Source organism: Eriocheir sinensis, chromosome 29 (assembly GCF_024679095.1).
Source record: "Eriocheir sinensis breed Jianghai 21 chromosome 29, ASM2467909v1, whole genome shotgun sequence".
NCBI classification, from domain to species: domain Eukaryota; kingdom Metazoa; phylum Arthropoda; class Malacostraca; order Decapoda; family Varunidae; genus Eriocheir; species Eriocheir sinensis.
This window is the reverse complement of record NC_066537.1, coordinates 9,708,134-9,724,498: the sequence shown is the minus strand read 5'-3', so window position 1 is coordinate 9,724,498 and position 16,365 is coordinate 9,708,134. Positions and strand designations below refer to the sequence as shown.

Here is a 16,365-nt window from a genome sequence, read left to right as displayed (position 1 = left end):
AGACAGACAGGAAGAAAGAAAAGCAAGAAATTAGAAAGAAGAGCAAGACAACAAGAAAGACAGAAAGGAAGAAACATAAGAAAAAAAAAAGAAACAAAGAAAGAAATGAAGAAAGACAAAAAGAAATAAGAAAGGAAAGAAAGATAAAAAGACAAAGAGAAAGAAAGAAAAGACAGAAAAAAGAAAAAAAAATGAAGACAAAGAAATAAGAAAGAGAAGCAAGGCAAAAAAAGACAGAAAGAAGTGGAGGAAGAAAAAGAGAGATAGTTGTAAAAAAAAAAAAAAAGAAAGAAAATTACTCACAAATCTTGAGGAGTTGTTGTTCCTGATGGTCTTGGCATTCCCGAAGGACTCCAGGAGGGGGTTGGACTCCAGGATGATCTCCTTGATGTGCTGGACCTTGTGGCTGCCCTTGGAGACCTTGGTGATGTAGTTCATGATGAATTTGGCGGAGACTGTCTTGCCGGCCCCAGACTCACCGCTGCAAGGGAAAAGAAATGTAACGGTTCTCGAGAGTTTGTCAGGGAAGTGTCAGAGCCTCTCACCTTATAAAAACATGTGAAAATTATAAAAAGGGGAATAAAACAATACTAAACAATATAAAAAGTAAAATAACAGCAATTATATCAAGGTAATGGGTTTCGAGAGTTATCAGGAAGGTGTTACATCCCTGCACCTTCTAATAATATGTGAGAATAATAAAGAGGCCAATAAAACAATACTAAAGAATAATAAGTCAAATAACAACAATAATATCAAGGTAATGGGTTTCAAGAGTTATCAGGAAGGTGTTACGGCCCCAAACCTTATAATAACATGTGAAAATGATAAAGAGGGGAATAAAACAATACTAAACAATATAAAAAGTAAAGTAACAACAATAATATCAAGGTAATGGGTTTCAAGAGTTATCAGGAAGGTGTTAAGGCCCCACACCTTATAATAACATGTGAAAATAATAGAAAGAGCAACAAAACAATAGTAAAAAAATATAAAAAATAACATAACAATATTCGCTATTCCCCTTCTCTCCAGCATCCCATCCCCTCTCCCTTCACCCTCTCCCTTTCCTTCTCCCTATCTCCCACTTCTTCTACCACCCCATCTCTCCTTCCCTCCAATCTCTCCCTCTCCTTCTCCATCCCCTCTCCCTTTCCTTCTCCCTCTCTCCCCCTTCTTCTATCCCCTCATCTCTCCTTCTCCTTCTCCATTCCCTCTCCCTTCACCCAATCCCTTTCCTTCTCCCTATCTCCCCCTTCTTCTACCACCTCATCTCTCCTTTCCTCCAATCTCCCCCTCTCCTTCTCTCTCTTCATAATAACAAGGTAAAGGTTCTTGAGTCTAGGAGGAATTAGTGTTACACCCCCTTGCCTTAGAATCATACAAAGAGGACAGTAAAATGATGAAAAGCAATAAAAAGTGAAATAATAAAAATACTAACAATGTAATGATTCTTGAGGGTATTAGAAAAAGTGTTACGTCAAATCCCTTCAAGTTGATAGAGGATAATAAAACAAAAGTAATGAAAACTACAAAAAAACAATGAAATGTGAAATAATAATGAGACACAATTTAATGGTTCTTGAGTCTATCAAGGTGTTACTGTACCAAGTTTCTATAGTAGAGCCAAAAAATGAGCTGTGAGTCCTTTGTGCTTTAACTTGGGGTGCTGTACAAGTGTTAGCAGGTGAAGGCTTGATAGGAGATTAATTTAGGCTACATAACAAGATGAGAGTTAGAGATGGTGAAAGGATAGTGAGGGGATGGGAGCAGAGACGGTGAGGTAATAGGAGTAGAGGTGGTTTTGTTGGGTCCTCATCTGCCATTTAAATTACATCTGGAAAAATTGCAAGATAGTGAGAAGGTGAGGTTATGACAAGATAAATGGTGAGGCTGTGAGGTGAAGGGGTGAAGTGAATAACGGAACTAACAATGAAACAGTGAAACGTGTGCCAAAACAAACTCATACATCATACAGTTACGTCAAAGCCCCTTACCTTATAATGACACACTGGCTTTCGGAGTCTGTGAGCATGTTGCGGTACATTGCGTCGGCCACGGCATAGATGTGGGGCGGCACCTCATAGGACGCCGCCCCCTGGTACATCTCCAGCTCCCGCTCCCCGAAGAAGGGCAGCTGCTTGAAGGGGTTGACGGCCACCAGCACCGGCCCGATGTAAGTGTAGATTCTGGGGAAGGTCCGAGGTGTGAATGTCATGGAAATAATAATAGCAAGGGATGGTTTAGTAGGCAGATGGATACCCACAGTGCATTAGCAGTAGTAGAGAACCATAACTTGATTGTATGCTGATTTTAAACTTGGTTGTAAACTGATTGTAAAGTTAATTATGACTGATGAAAAAAAAAAAAAAAAAAAAAAAAAACAGGAAACTGGGAGATCAGAGAGATGAGAAGGAACAGAGTATGTGTTCTATGTGTTCCTAAAAAGCCTGTGTTTTTGTGTTGTGTTGTGTTGTGAATGTAAATTTGATGGTGATGTTTTCTTTTTGTGTTCTGTTTTGTTTTCTTTCTCAGCTTGTGTTTCATGCATGTTCTTTTTCTTTATTTTCTCTTTTGTTTTCTTCCTCAGCTTGTGTTGTGTGTATACGTCAACTAAATGGCTATATGTCCTTGTGTACTAAAAACAAAAAATAAGAGTGGAAAACAAACTATGGCCATGACTCAACCCCATCCCCCATCCTCTCCCCTTTCCCTTCCCCTCTCCCTCAACCCCATCCCCTTCCCTTCCCCTTTCCCTCTCCCTCAACCCCATCTTCTCCCCTCTCCCTTCCCCTCCTCATCTCCCTCAACCCCACACCCTTCCCTTCCCCTCCCCGTTCCCTCAACCTCATCCTTTCCCCTCTCCCTTCCCCTCCTCTCTCCCTCAACCTCATCCCCTTTCCCTCCCCGTTCCCCTTCCCCTCCTCCTCTCCCTCAACCCCATACCCTTTCTTCTCATCCCCCAACCCCACCTTCCTTCTCCCTTTCCCTTTCTCTCCCCCTTCTTACTTGTCCTCCATAAATCTCCTCTTGAGGTTGTCTGTGATGGCTGCCTCGGTGATCTTGGTGAGCAGGACCATGTCATCCGCAGACGACTTTTTGCTGCCCTCGCTCTGCCAGTGATACATCTGCAAGGAAGAGAGGTGGTGAGATATGGTGAAGGGATGGTGAGGGGATGGTGAGTTTGGGAGTAGAGATGGTGAGGAAGGGATGGTGATTTTAGGAGTAGAGATGGTGAGGGGATGGTGACTTTGGGAGTAGAGATGGTGAGGAAGGGATGGTGATTTAAGGAGTAGAGATGGTGAGGGGATGGTGACTTTGGGAGTAGAGATGGTGAGGAAGGGATGGTGACTTTGGGAGTAGAGATGGTGAGGAAGGGATGGTGACTTTGGGAGTACAGATGGTGAGGAAGGGATGGTGACTTTGGGAGTAGAGATGGTGAGGAAGGGGTGGTGAGGTGATGGTAGTGAGGTTGGGAGTAGAGACGGTGATGGTGAAATGGTGGTGGTGGGAGTGGTGAGGAGATGAGAGTTAGAGATGGTGATCGAGGTGGTGAGATGGTGAATGGAGGGATAGTGAGGGGAGTAGGAGTAGACATAATGAGTTATTACGAGTAGAGATGGTTTTGTTGGGTCCTATTCTCCCGTTCAAATGCATCTCGAAACACTGCAAAATAGTGAGATGGTGAGGTTATGACAAGATAAATGTTGAGGTTGTGAGGTGGTGGGAGTGAACGTGGTAATAACCTTTCATATCCCAAGTGACATTAGTCTAGGAATACATAAAAACATCATGAGTCTGCAAGAGGCAAGTGAGGTTGAGGCAAGAGATCGAGATGGTAGAGGGGAGAGGAGAAAAGGGAGAAAGGAGAAAAGGGGAAGAGGGAAAAGGGAGGAAGGTAATGGGGGAGAGAGAAGGAAAAAGGGGGAGGAAAAGGGAGGAAGGTAATGGGGAGAGGGAAGGAAAAAGGGGAGAGAGGGTAAAAGGGGGAGGGAAAGTGGAGGAAAAGGGAGGAAGGTAATGGGGAGAGGGAAGGAAAAGGGAGGAAGGTAATGGGGAGAGGGAAGGAAAAAGGGGAGAGAGGGTAAAAGGGGAGGGAAAGGGGAGGAAAAGGGAGGAAGGTAATGGGGGAGAGGGAAGGAAAAAGGGGAGGGAAAGGGGAGGAAAGAAAAAAAGGGGAGAGAGGGAAACAGGGGAGCGGGTAGTGATCCCTTTATCTGCAAATACTGTCTGTGAGAAAATAGCAAAGAATTTTATTGGATCTCACAATGTATAGATTCGCAACGTAAAACCCCGCAGATAAAGAAAACGATATGTATACAATAGACATGCAAACCTCGTAAAATGGAGCTATGGTGAGGTGGCGATGAGATGATATAGTGAAATGGTGATGGGAGTGGAGATTTGTGGTGAGATGGTGATACAGTGAAATGGTGGAGTGGAGTGAAGATTTGCGGTGAGGTGGTGATATAGTGAATCGGTGAAGGGAAGATTTGTGGTGAGATGGTGAAGGGAGTGAATATTTGTGGTGACATGGTAATACAGTGAGATGGTGAAGTGAAGTGGGGTCTAGATGTAGTGAGATGGTGATAGTGAGATGAAGTGAAGTGAGGATTCGTGGTGAGATGGTGATATAAAGAATTGGTGAAGTGAAGTGGGGTGAAGATTCGTGGTGAGATGGTGGAGTGAAGATCTGTGGTGAGATGGTGATATAGTGAAATGGTGAAGTGAAGCGAAGATTTGCGGTGAGGTGGTGATATAGTGAATCGGTGAAGGGAAGATTTGTGGTGAGATGGTGAAGGGAGTGAATATTTGTGGTGACATGGTAATACAGTGAGATGGTGAAGTGAAGTGGGGTGTAGATTTAGTGAGATGGTGATAGTGAGATGAAGTGAAGTGAGGATTCGTGGTGAGATGGTGATATAAAGAATTGGTGAAGTGGGGTGAAGATTCGTGGTGAGATGGTGATAGTGAGATGAAGTGAAGTGAAGATTCGTTGTGAGATGGTGATATAGTGAAATGGATGGTGACTTTGAGAGTAGAGATAGTGAGGAAGGGATGGTGACTTTGGGAGTAGAGATGGTGAGGAAGGGATGGTGACTTTGGGAGTACAGATGGTGAGGAAGGGATGGTGACTTTGGGAGTAGAGATGGTGAGGAAGGGATGGTGACTTTGGGAGTACAGATGGTGAGGAAGTGAAGAGAAGATTTGTGGTGTGATGGTGACAGTGAGATGGTGAAGTATTCGTGGTGAGATGGTGGTACGGTGAAATGGTGAAGTGCAGGGAGTGAAGACATAGCCCAACTTCGTCTGCCTGTGATGTAGATACGGCCACAACATCACTATACCCACTCTCGCCATATATACATTAGTAGTAGCTGAAGATTGATAGTATAAGACAGTGCTACGTAATTTAAGTGAGCTCAATGGAGTTACTGAGGACGAATGAAGGCAATGATGATGATGATGGGGAGGGATAGTGAAGGTGATGGTGAAGGTTATGCTGTTTTATTTGCTTATCATACAGCACATCCTGAGTTCTTAGTTGACAACAGGCAAATTATGAAATGCGTCTCTCTCTCTCTCTCTCTCTCTCTCTCTCTCTCTCTCTCTCTCTCTCTCTCTCATTGACACAAAACTCCATCTTCTATTCTCTTTTTCTTGTTTGTTTGTTTGATTGTTTGTTTTCCAGTTTTTCTTTTTTTCCCTCCAATTTCCTTCTTTCTTTCATTACTTCTCATTCTTATTTTTTTTCCTCCTAATATTCTCTTCCCCTTACTCTTCCTCCTCCTCCTACTTCTTCTTCCTCCTCTTCTTTTCGTCTTTTTCTTCTCTCTCTCTCTCTCTCTCTCTCTCTCTCTCTCTCCTGATCGCAACAATGATAACACAGAATGAACTGCAAACAATGAGGATGCCAAACACACACACACACACACACACACACACACACACACACACACACACAAGCGGGTTCCTTCCTGCCGAGGGTGGTCACGTGACAGTCTACATACGTCACTTTACCTGGAATTTTAAATGTGGACAAGATGATGACTCGGCTGGACCGGAAGTGGTCATGTGGTGGGGTGGTGAGGAGGAGGAGGAGGAGGAGGAGCAGGACGAGGATAAGAATAAGAAGACGAAGAAAAACAAAATAGAAGAAAGAAGAAAAGAGGGAAAAGAAAGAAGAAAATAAAAGAATGGGAAGAAGGAGGACGAGGAGAAGGAGGAGGAGTAGGAGGAGGAGGAGTAGAGACAGTTGGGGAGAATAAGAATGAGGACAAGAAGAAGAAAAAAGAAAAAAAGAACGAAGACAGAAAACAGAAAGAAAGAAGAAGAAGAAGGAAGAGGAGGGAAAATAGAATAAGGATGACAATGGAATAAAATAAAGGTAGAAAAAGGCATAAAGACAAGAAAGACGATGATGATGATGAAAATGATGACGACGATGATAATGACAAACAGAACAACGAGGAGGAGGAGGAGGAGGAGGAAGAGGAGGAAAATAGTGCAAGAGGCAAGAGGAAGGAGATTATGGAGGTGAAAGTCAAGGTTGCATTGGAAAAGAGAGGAGAGGAGGAGAGAAGAATTACAAGGAAGCGGAGGAGACGGAAGGAATGATAAGGAGGAGAAGGAGGAGGAGGAGAAGGAGGAGGAGGAGGAGGAGGGAAGGAAGGAAGAAAACGCAAGCTAATGTAATAGTAGTTATGACACAGCATTAACAATAACAATAGCAACAACAACAACAACAACAATAATATAAATAATAACAATAATAATAATAATAGTAATGATAATAATAATAATAATGCCACTGATGCTGATGATGCTGATAGTGGTGACCTCTCCCAATGTTACATAAGCTCAGGTAAGGTCACGTACCCAATGGAAGGGAATCTTACCTCGGGTCTTCTGGGTCAAGGTCTCTCTCTCTCTCTCTCTCTCTCTCTCTCTCTCTCTCTCTGGCCTACTAGTAGTTAATCATTATTTTCTTTCTTATATTTTCTCTATTATCTCCTTTCCTGTATTTCTATTTTCATTACGTATTTTTTTCCTTCTTTGTTTTGGTTTACGTTCCCTTAATTGTCATCCATCCCCTTCTTTCATTTATTTTCTTTTATTCTTTTCATCTTCAATATTCCAACTCTCATTTATTTTTCACTTCATTACTTTCTTCGTTTTGGTTCACCTACTTTCCCTCTCTCCTCCATTTCTTCCTTTCTTTCTTCATTCGTTTTCTATTATCCTCCTCTCATCATATTTTTCCACATTCCTACCTTCATTCATTAATTTTGTTCCCTTCCTTCCTTCCTTCCTTCTCTATTTGTGTTTACTTTCTCTTATTTTCAGAATGTCTATAATAAAACGACTGGACACACATGGCAATAACAAATGAATGACTTTTTTTTTTTTTACAACAAAGGATACTCAAGGGCACAAAAAAAGGAAACAATAATAAAAAAAAAAGCCTGCTACTCGCTGCTCCTAAAAAAAAAAAAAAAAAAAAAAATCAAAAGAGGTGGCCGAAAGAGAGGTCAATTTCGTGTGTGTGTGTGTGTGTGTGTGTGTGTGTGTGTGTGTGTGTGTGTGTGTGTGTGTGTGTGTGTGAGGAGGATGTGAGTCGCCATATACATCAATCAGTCAATCCCTTATCAGTCCGTATCCTTATCTGACCTCTCTTTTCCTTCTGCGTGGGCGGCTTGGGGGAGGAGGAGGGAAGGGAAGGGAAGGGGAGAGGTGCGGAGGGAAGAGGTGGGGAGGGAAGAGGAGGGGAGGGAAGAGGAGGGAAGAGAGGGGAAGGACTGAATAAGATGAAGAAAAGATGAAAAGAAAAGAAAGAAGAAAGAGAAGAGAAAAACGAAAAGAAGGGGAAGAAGGAGGAGGAGAGACAGTAGGGATAAGAGGAGGAGAATGAAGACAAGAAGAAAAAGATGAAGAGAATGAAAGAGGAAGGAGAGGAGAATAAGGTTGAAGGGGAGAGAGAAGAGGGGGAAGGTGATGAAAGAAAAGAAGGGGTAAAGGAGGGGTGAGGGAGGAAAGCTAGGTAGAGGAGGGAGAGAAAAAAAAAAGATAGGGTAGGAGGGAAAAGGGAAGGGAGGGTAGAAGTGGGAGGGAAAATGGGAGATAGGGTAGAAGGGGGAGAAAAGGAGGGAGGTAATGGGGGAGAGGGAAGAGCGGGGGAAAGAAGGGGAGGGGAGAGGGGGTGTAGAGTGGGGTGAGAAGAGGGGGGGGTTACTCTTCAATCCTCCCCCCTTTCCCCTCTCAGCCACTCACTTTTCCTGTTCTTTCCTTGATAAATCCGTCCCTTCTACTTTTCCTTTCTCTTTTCTATCCTTCCCTCCCATTCTCTTCTCCCTTTTATCAGTCACCCAGTTTCCGTTATTTGTTTTTTTCCTTCATTTTTCTCATTTTCCTACATTCTTTAATTTTCCTTCATTCCTCCGTTCTTTTAATTTCTTAATCTCTTCATTCCTAATTTCTGTTATTTGCTTCTTCTTCTTCTTCTTTCTCTCCTCCTCCTTCTCCTCCTATTCTTCTTCATCATAATTATTGCTATACTTTTTGTTCTTGCTTGGATTTCAGTTTCGTGGTAGCAACTCTCTCTCTCTCTCTCTCTCTCTCTCTCTCTCTCTCTCTCTCTCTCACTTACGATGGCGGTTGTTGTTGTAGCAGTAGTAGTAGTAATAGTAGTAGTAGTAACAGTAGTAGTAGTAGTGGTGGTGTAGGTTGTAATAACGGTGTTGACCTTCGCTCTGATGGTGAGTCACTCCTTTTTTTAACGTCTGTCTGTCTTGCTTTGCGTGCAGTTAAAGACAATCTCACTATCTCACTCTCCCCCCTCTCTCTCTCTCTCTCTCTCTCTCTCTCTCTCTCTCTCTCACAATCACGCACTCACTCACTATCTCTCTCTCTCACTCCTTCACCAAATAGATTAGCCTAATATCGTTTTTCAAGTCTTTTTGTTCTTTCATTAATATTCTAGGTGTTTAATGTAGCTATATTTTCCATTTTTATGTTTTGGTATTTTCCCTTCTCTCAATCTTTATTTTAATTTTCCCTTTCTTTCAGTTTTTGTTTATCTGGTGTTAATGTCTTTTAGGTCCGGGCTTTTGCATATTTTTCTTTCTCTTGTTGTGATAGTTTCTCCATTATTTTCTTTCTTCCTTATTTGGGTTGTCTACTTTTCTTTCCTTTTTATGTTTTCTTTGTCATTCAGTTTAAGTTTTTTTTTTCCTCAGCGTCAAATCCTTTCCATTTTTCTTACGTTTTTCGACATTTTTAATTTTTGCGTCAACTATATTTTTAGTATCTCAGTACAATTTCATCATTCTACTAAGTTTTCTTTCTTACTTTCTTTCCGTTGTTTTCCGCGTCAATTGACCTTTCCGTTTCTTGGTATTTTCAGCATTCTAACTTATTATTTTTATTTCTTATTCTGTTACTGTGATTTCTTTCTTTTAGACGTTGTTTTTCGCTTTCTTCTATGTCAATTGTCTTTCCCGTATCTTGGTATTTTCAGCATTCTAACTTATTTTCCTTCTTTCTTATTCTGCTACTGTGATTTCTTTCTTTATTGACGTTGTTTCTCACTTTCTTCCACGTCAATATTCTTTTCCGTCTCTGCTTCAGCGTTCTACAACATTTTCTTTCATATTTCGAGTGCAATTTCTTTCTCTCTTACGTTCTTTCACAGTTTCTTTGTTATTTTCTACGTCAAATGACAACCAGTATCTTTTTTTTTTTTTTTTCGAGTGCAATTACTTTCTCTCTTACGTTCTTTCACAGTTTCTTTGTTATTTTCTACGTCAAATGACAACCAGTATCTTCTTTCTTATTTTGAGTGCAATTTCTTTCTCTCTTACACTACCAGTCATTTTCTACGTCTCATGCCTTTCCCGTCTCTTAGCAATTTCAACATCCACCATTCTTTTCTTTCTTCCTTTATCTTACGTGAGGCAAAGACAGGAGGTAGCTAAGGAAATAAGAACTTCTCTTCTTCCTTCTTCTTCGTCACCACCACGATCAACCATCACCACCAACCATCACCGTCAACCATCACCGTCGACCACCACCCAAAGAGTTGCACATCAAGGCTCTAACAACCTGCAGATAAGATCATATAATCGAAGTCTTATCTCTTGCGTCAGATAACCAAGTCAACGCATTTCCGACCGTCAGAACTTGAGTGTAGGTGTTGTTGTGGGCAGCAGGACACACACACACACACACACACACACATACACGGGGTTCCCAAAGACAGGGTTTTCTGACCGTCTTCGTTTCTATCACTCAAATTTCAAGTCCTTCCACGCCTACGACCCTTCCACAGTCTCCCCACGCCCTCAGGAGCTGCCCACGCCCTTGCCACGCCTTCCTGTGTGCCGAGGGGCGTGTAGGTCCTGCGGGAGGGGCTGCAGGAGGGGTGAAGAATGGAGGGGCGCGCGGTTACTCTCCCTCCCGCCAGAGTGAGTGAGTGACTGACTGACACTTGTTATCAGTAAACTCAGACACTTCCACTGTGGTTCCCCCCTCCCTCCCCCACTTCACTTCCTCTCCTCCTTTTCCTCTATGTTCTCCTCCTCATCCTCATCCTTATCCTCATCCTACTCCTCGTCCTCCTCATCCTACTCCTCGCCCTCCTTTTCATCCTCTTCTTCTGTTTCCAGTTTTTTTCTTATTTGTTTCTCATTCTCCTCCTCCTCCTCCTCCTCCTCCTACTCCCCACCCTCTTTCTCATACTCTTCTTCTTTTTCCAGTTTTTTTTATTTGTTTCTCATTCTCCTCCTCCTCCTCCTTCTCCTCATCCTCATCCTACTCCTCACCCTCCTTCTCATCCTCTTCTTCTTTTTCCAGTTTTTTTTTATTTGTTTCTCATTCTCCTCCTCCTCCTCCTCCTCCTTCTCCTCATCCTCATTCTACTCCTCACCCTCCTTCTCATCCTCTTCTTCTTTTTCCAGTTTTTTTTTTCTTATTTGTTTCTCATTCTCATCATCATCATCATCTTATTCTTATTTTTCCAATTTCTTTACATCATTCACTCCTTCTCGTCCTCCTTCTCATCCTCTTCTTCTTTTTCCAGTTTTTTTTTCTTATTTGTTTCTCATTCTCCTCCTCCTCATCATCATCGTTATCATCATCATCTTCTTTCAATTTCTTTACATTATTCGCTCCTTCTTCTCCTCCTCCTCCTCTTTCACCGCCTATTCATGTGTTCTTTGCCTCTCCTTCGTCCTCTTTATCTCCTCCTCCTTCTTTTATTTTTTATCATTATCGTTGTCGTTCTTTTTGTCCTGCCCTTTGCTATCTCTCCTCCTCCTCCTCCTCCTCTTCTTCCTCATCATTATCTTCGCTCTTTTTTTCCCCTCCTCCTCCTCCTCCTCCTCTTCCTCATCATTATCTTCGCTCTTTTTTCCCCTCCTCCTCCTCTTCCTCGCTCTGCAATAACGTGACCCTCCCCCTATCCAGAGAGAGAGAGAGAGAGAGAGAGAGAGAGAGAGAGAGAGAGAGAGCGTGTATCATGTGCCTTAAAATCTGAGTTCGTTTTTCTTCTCTTCTTTCTCCTTCAATCTCTTTCATTAACTCTCATTAGTGTTCCTCCTCCTCCTCCTCCTTCTCCTCTTCCTCCTCCTCCTTTCATTAGCGCTCATTGCTGTTCCTCCTCCTCCTCCTCCTCTTCTTCCTTTCATTTATTCTTTAGTTAATATTTACGTTTTCTTTTGACACTATTTTTTTCCTTCTCATTCTACGTTTATTTATTTATTTATTTATTTATTTATACGTTTATTTATTCCTTCGATTACTTTTTTTATATCATTCGTGTTTTTTTTTTCGTTTTTTTTTCTTCGCTCCTTTCTTTCTCTTTATTTCCTTTTTCTTTTATTTTTTTACTTTATCTTGTCTACGTTCATTTGTTACTTGACCATTTTCCTTTTTTTTTTAGATTTGCGTTTATTTGACATTTTCCTGTGTGGTTATAATCATTCTTTTTTTTTCTTTTCTATTTTCTTAGTCCATGTTAATTTTCTGGCTTGTTTTGTTCTGTACGTCTTTCTTTATCTTTATCTTCGTTTTCCCTCCTTCCTTTCTTCTCCTTTGGTTGGGAATATGTTTTAGTTTGTCTTGTTTATGTCGTTCTTGTCTTCTTCGTTTCCGTTTATTTGGTGGCTTGTTTTGTTATTTGTCTTATCTTATCTTTAGCTCTTTTTTCCTTCTGTCTACTCTGCGTGGATATAAGAGATATATTCTTAAACGCTTCGGCGCCATTTATGACCCTGGTGTTAGTTTGACCCTTCTTCTGTACCGTGAACCTAAAGAAACACATATTTGACAAGGCTTTCGTAGGAGTCTAGGGCATTTCCAGGGGTAGTTTTATGACCCTGGTGTTAGTTTGACCCTTGAACGTAAAAAAACATATTTGACAAGGCTCTCGTAGGATTTGGGTTTTTTCCAGGGGTAGTTTCATGACCCTGGTGGTAGTTTGATACTTGAACCTAAAGAAATACATTTGACAAGGCTTTCGTAGCAATTTTGGGTATTTCCAGGGGTAGTTTTATGACCCTGGTGGTAGTTTGACCCTTGAACCTAAAAAAATACATTTGACAAGGCTTTCGTAGCAATTTTGGGTATTTCCAGGGGTAGTTTTATGACCCTGGTGGTAGTTTGACCCTTGAACCTAAAAAAATACATTTGACAAGGCTTTCGTAGCAATTTTGGGTATTTCCAGGGGTAGTTTTATGACCCTGGTGGTAGTTTGACCCTTGAACGTAAAGAAACATACTCGACAAGGCTTTCTTAGGAGTCCTGAGTATTTCCAGGGATAGTTTCATGACCCTGGTGGTAGTTTGACCCTTGAACGTAAAGAAACATACTCGACAAGGCTTTCTTAGGAGTCCTGAGTATTTCCAGGGATAGTTTCATGACCCTGGTGGTAGTTTGACCCTTGAACGTAAAGAAACATACTTGACAAGGCTTTCTTAGGAGTCCTGAGTATTTCCAGGGATAGTTTCATGACCCTGGTGGTAGTCTGATCCTTCTTCTGCACTGTGAACCTTAAAAACCCTCATTAGAATCTGACTGATCTGCTTTTTGGCCTCAGAAATAGATGATGCGAGGTGGAAACTTCTGAGAAAACCGACGGAAGTTGTTGTCTGTCTGGTTTGTGACGATTTCCTCCGTTTTCTGTAACCATGCAAATCCTGTTCTCTTTCCACTAAATGCTGACGTTGGGACATATTTTCCGCTTTTTCTTGACATTCAGGCTTTTGTTTTTATCTTTTTTTGTAATTCCTTATTTTTTTCTTTTCCACGAATTGCTAACATGTCTTCACCTTTTTATCTAGTTCCTTATATTTTCATTCTTCTTATAATTTCTTCCTCATAATCTTATTCTTATTTTCTTATTTCATTATTAATTATTTCATTCATATTTTACATTTTTTTTATTTTTAGTTTCCTCTTTCTCCTCCTCCCCCTCTTCCTCAGTATTTAACATTTTCTTCATTCATACTTATTATCGTTATTTTTTGTTTTTGTTTTCTTCTTCACCAAAGCCATCATTATCTCCATTTTCTACTTCATCATCATCACCATCCCCATCTTCTTCTACCTCCTTCTCCTCCTCATCATCATCTTCATCTCCTTGTCTTCTTCTTCTTCTTCGCCATCATCATCATTATCTCAATTTTCTACTTCATCATCATCATCTTCATCTTCTACCTCCTCCTCCTCCTCATCATCATCACCATCTTCATCTCTTTCTTCTTCTTCTTCTTCTTCACCATCATCATCATTATCTCCATTTTCTACTTCATCATCATCATCCTCACCATCTTCTACCTCCTTCTCCTCCTCATCATCATCAAAATCTTCTTCTTCTTCTACTTCTTCAGTTTGGCGTTCTCGTTCAACCCGTTCTGCTCTTCATATATTTTCATTTTCTTATTTCTTATCTTCTTCCTCCTCCACCTTCTTCCTCTTCACTTTCTCTTTCTCATCTTCATCCACCTACACTCTGCTCTTAATTCTTGCTCTTCTTCTTTTCTTCTTCTTCCTCCTTCACTCTCATCTTCTTCCTCCTACACTTGTTCTTGTTCTTCTTGCTCTTCTTCTTTTCTTCTTCTTCCTCCTTCACTCTCATCTTCTTCCTCCTACACTTGTTCTTGTTCTTCTTGCTCTTCTTTTCCTCCTCCTCCTCCTCCTCCTCTTCCTCCTCCTCTGCCTCTTACTCCTCCTCCTCCTCCTACACTAGTCCACCCATGAGTTCATATTTGGTAAGGCTGCTCCAAGACCGAGACTTAGACACGCCCACACGCCCACACACACACACACACACACACACACACACACACACACACACCTGTCCTCTGATGATTCTCTGAGGGAAGACACACCTACACACATTCCTACACACACACACACAGACAGACAGACAGACACACAGACTCTCTCTCTCTCTCTCTCTCTCTCTCTCTCTCTCTCTCTCTCTCTCTCTCTCTCTCTCTCTCTCTTACTCTGAGGGATGGAAGAAAGGAGGTGGGAGGAAGGTAGGAAAGAAAGGAAATGAGAAAAAACGGAGAGAGAGAGAGAGAGAGAGAGAGAGAGAGAGAGAGAGAGAGAGAGAGAGAGAGAGTAACGGATGTCTCTAATCATACTTTTAACTTTGTATTCCCTTCTCTCCTCCTTTCCTCTTCTTCTCCACTCCCTTTCCTCTCTTTCCTGAATCCTCTTATCCTTTTCTTTCAATTCGTCCTTTCTTCATTCATATCCTCTCACTCTCCTCTTCACTTCCTACCATCTCTCTCCGTCCCTCCTCTTTTATCTTCTGTTCCCCTTCTCCCCTTTCTCTTTTCTCCCTTGCCACCCTTTCTTCCTTCCTCCCTTCCCTATCATTCTTCCCTTTCTCCTTTTCCTCCCACTGTTAATTCCCTCCTTCTTTTTCGTTCTATTACCTATTCCTTTATTTCTCTCTCTCTCTCTCTCTCTCTCTCTCTCTCTCTCTCTCTCTCTCTCTCTCTCTCTCTCTCTCTCTCTTAATCCACTTCTAAAATAACTATAATTATTTCCTTACCTTTTTCACTAATTTTCAACGGACAGGTGAAATAATTAGTGGAAGCCCCCACCCCTTCTCTCTCTCTCTCTCTCTCTCTCTCTCTCTCTCTCTCTCTCTCTCTCTCTCTCTCTCTCTCTCTCTCTCGTGACAATACTATTTCCTGTACAAGTGTGTATACGTGATTGTGTGTGTGAGAGAGACAGTGTGTGTGTGTGTGTGTGTGTGTGTGTGTGTGTGTGTGTGTCCTTGGTCGAAAACCCTCCTTGAAGTGTTAATGTTACGGAACAATAAACAGGAACACTACTACTACTACTATTACTACTATTACTACTGAAGACCTCCACTACAAAGATTACTACTTTCAACTGAATATTTATTAAAAAAAACTATAATTACTAATGAGAACCAAACATTACAACTATAATAATAATAATAATATGATGATGATGATGATGATGATGAAATTCAATAATGTGCCAACGTTTCCATGTTTTCCTTTCATTTTCCGCCTATCTTACACACACACACACACACACACACACACGACCTTCAAGCCGATACGGTCACAGACATTCCTCTATTCTGCTTTTTTTTTTTTTTTTGCCTAATATTGCTCTACGTGTGTGTGTGTGTGTGTGTGTGTGTGTGTGTGTGTTTTGATTCGCATAAATAAATGATATATATAGTCTCTCTCTCTCTCTCTCTCTCTCTCTCTCTCTCTCTCTCTCTCTCTCTCTCTCTCTCTCTCTCTCTCTCCTACCTTCCTGTGGGTGGAGGGAGAGGATGAAGGGAGAAGGGAAGGGGAGGGAAGGGGAGGAGGAAGGGAGGGGAAGGAAAGGGGAACAGGGAGGTCAAAGGTTACGTTCACACACACACACACACACACACACACACACACACAAACACACACACACACAAACGGAAGTCACTATCACAGAGGTCTCTTGTGGCGTGAAAAGTAACTATAAAAAATAAATAATAATAATAATAATAATAATGATGATGATGAAGGAGGAGGAGGAGAAGAAGGAGGATGGTGATAGAGATGATGAGTAATAATTATGGTGATGTTGTTGTAGTAATCAACTGAGATGGTACATAAACAACAACAACAACAACAACAACAACAACAACAACAACAACAAGCTCTAACAATAAATGGAAGAATGGAGGAGACAAACGAAGGAAAGAAAGATTGATTAGTGGAAAAATATATATAAGAATGAAGAATGTAAATAAAATACACGTAAATTCAAACGAGCTATATACAGAAAAGCGAAAAGAAAATTAATGTAAAAAGAAAAGGATCAAGAGAAAGA

The 16,365-nt window shown here is 41.4% G+C and overlaps 1 protein-coding gene across 4 annotated transcripts in view; it reads right to left on the bottom strand.

The window, feature by feature from the left end:
* The window catches only part of LOC127005012 (unconventional myosin-Ie-like), a 58,062-nt gene that overhangs the window by 16,576 nt on the left and 25,121 nt on the right, over positions 1-16,365 (bottom strand). For 3 of the 4 annotated variants that reach the window (XM_050873442.1, XM_050873444.1, XM_050873443.1), the window contains exons 3-5: positions 3,010-3,128; positions 1,998-2,189; positions 304-481 (exon numbers count right to left, since the gene is read on the bottom strand). In XM_050873442.1, the coding sequence (XP_050729399.1) occupies positions 304-481; positions 1,998-2,189; positions 3,010-3,128 (489 nt within the window). Of the gene's footprint in view, positions 1-303; positions 482-1,997; positions 2,190-3,009; positions 3,129-8,647; positions 10,492-16,365 lie in introns of those variants that run through there. The other variant, XM_050873445.1, reaches the window with a different exon arrangement.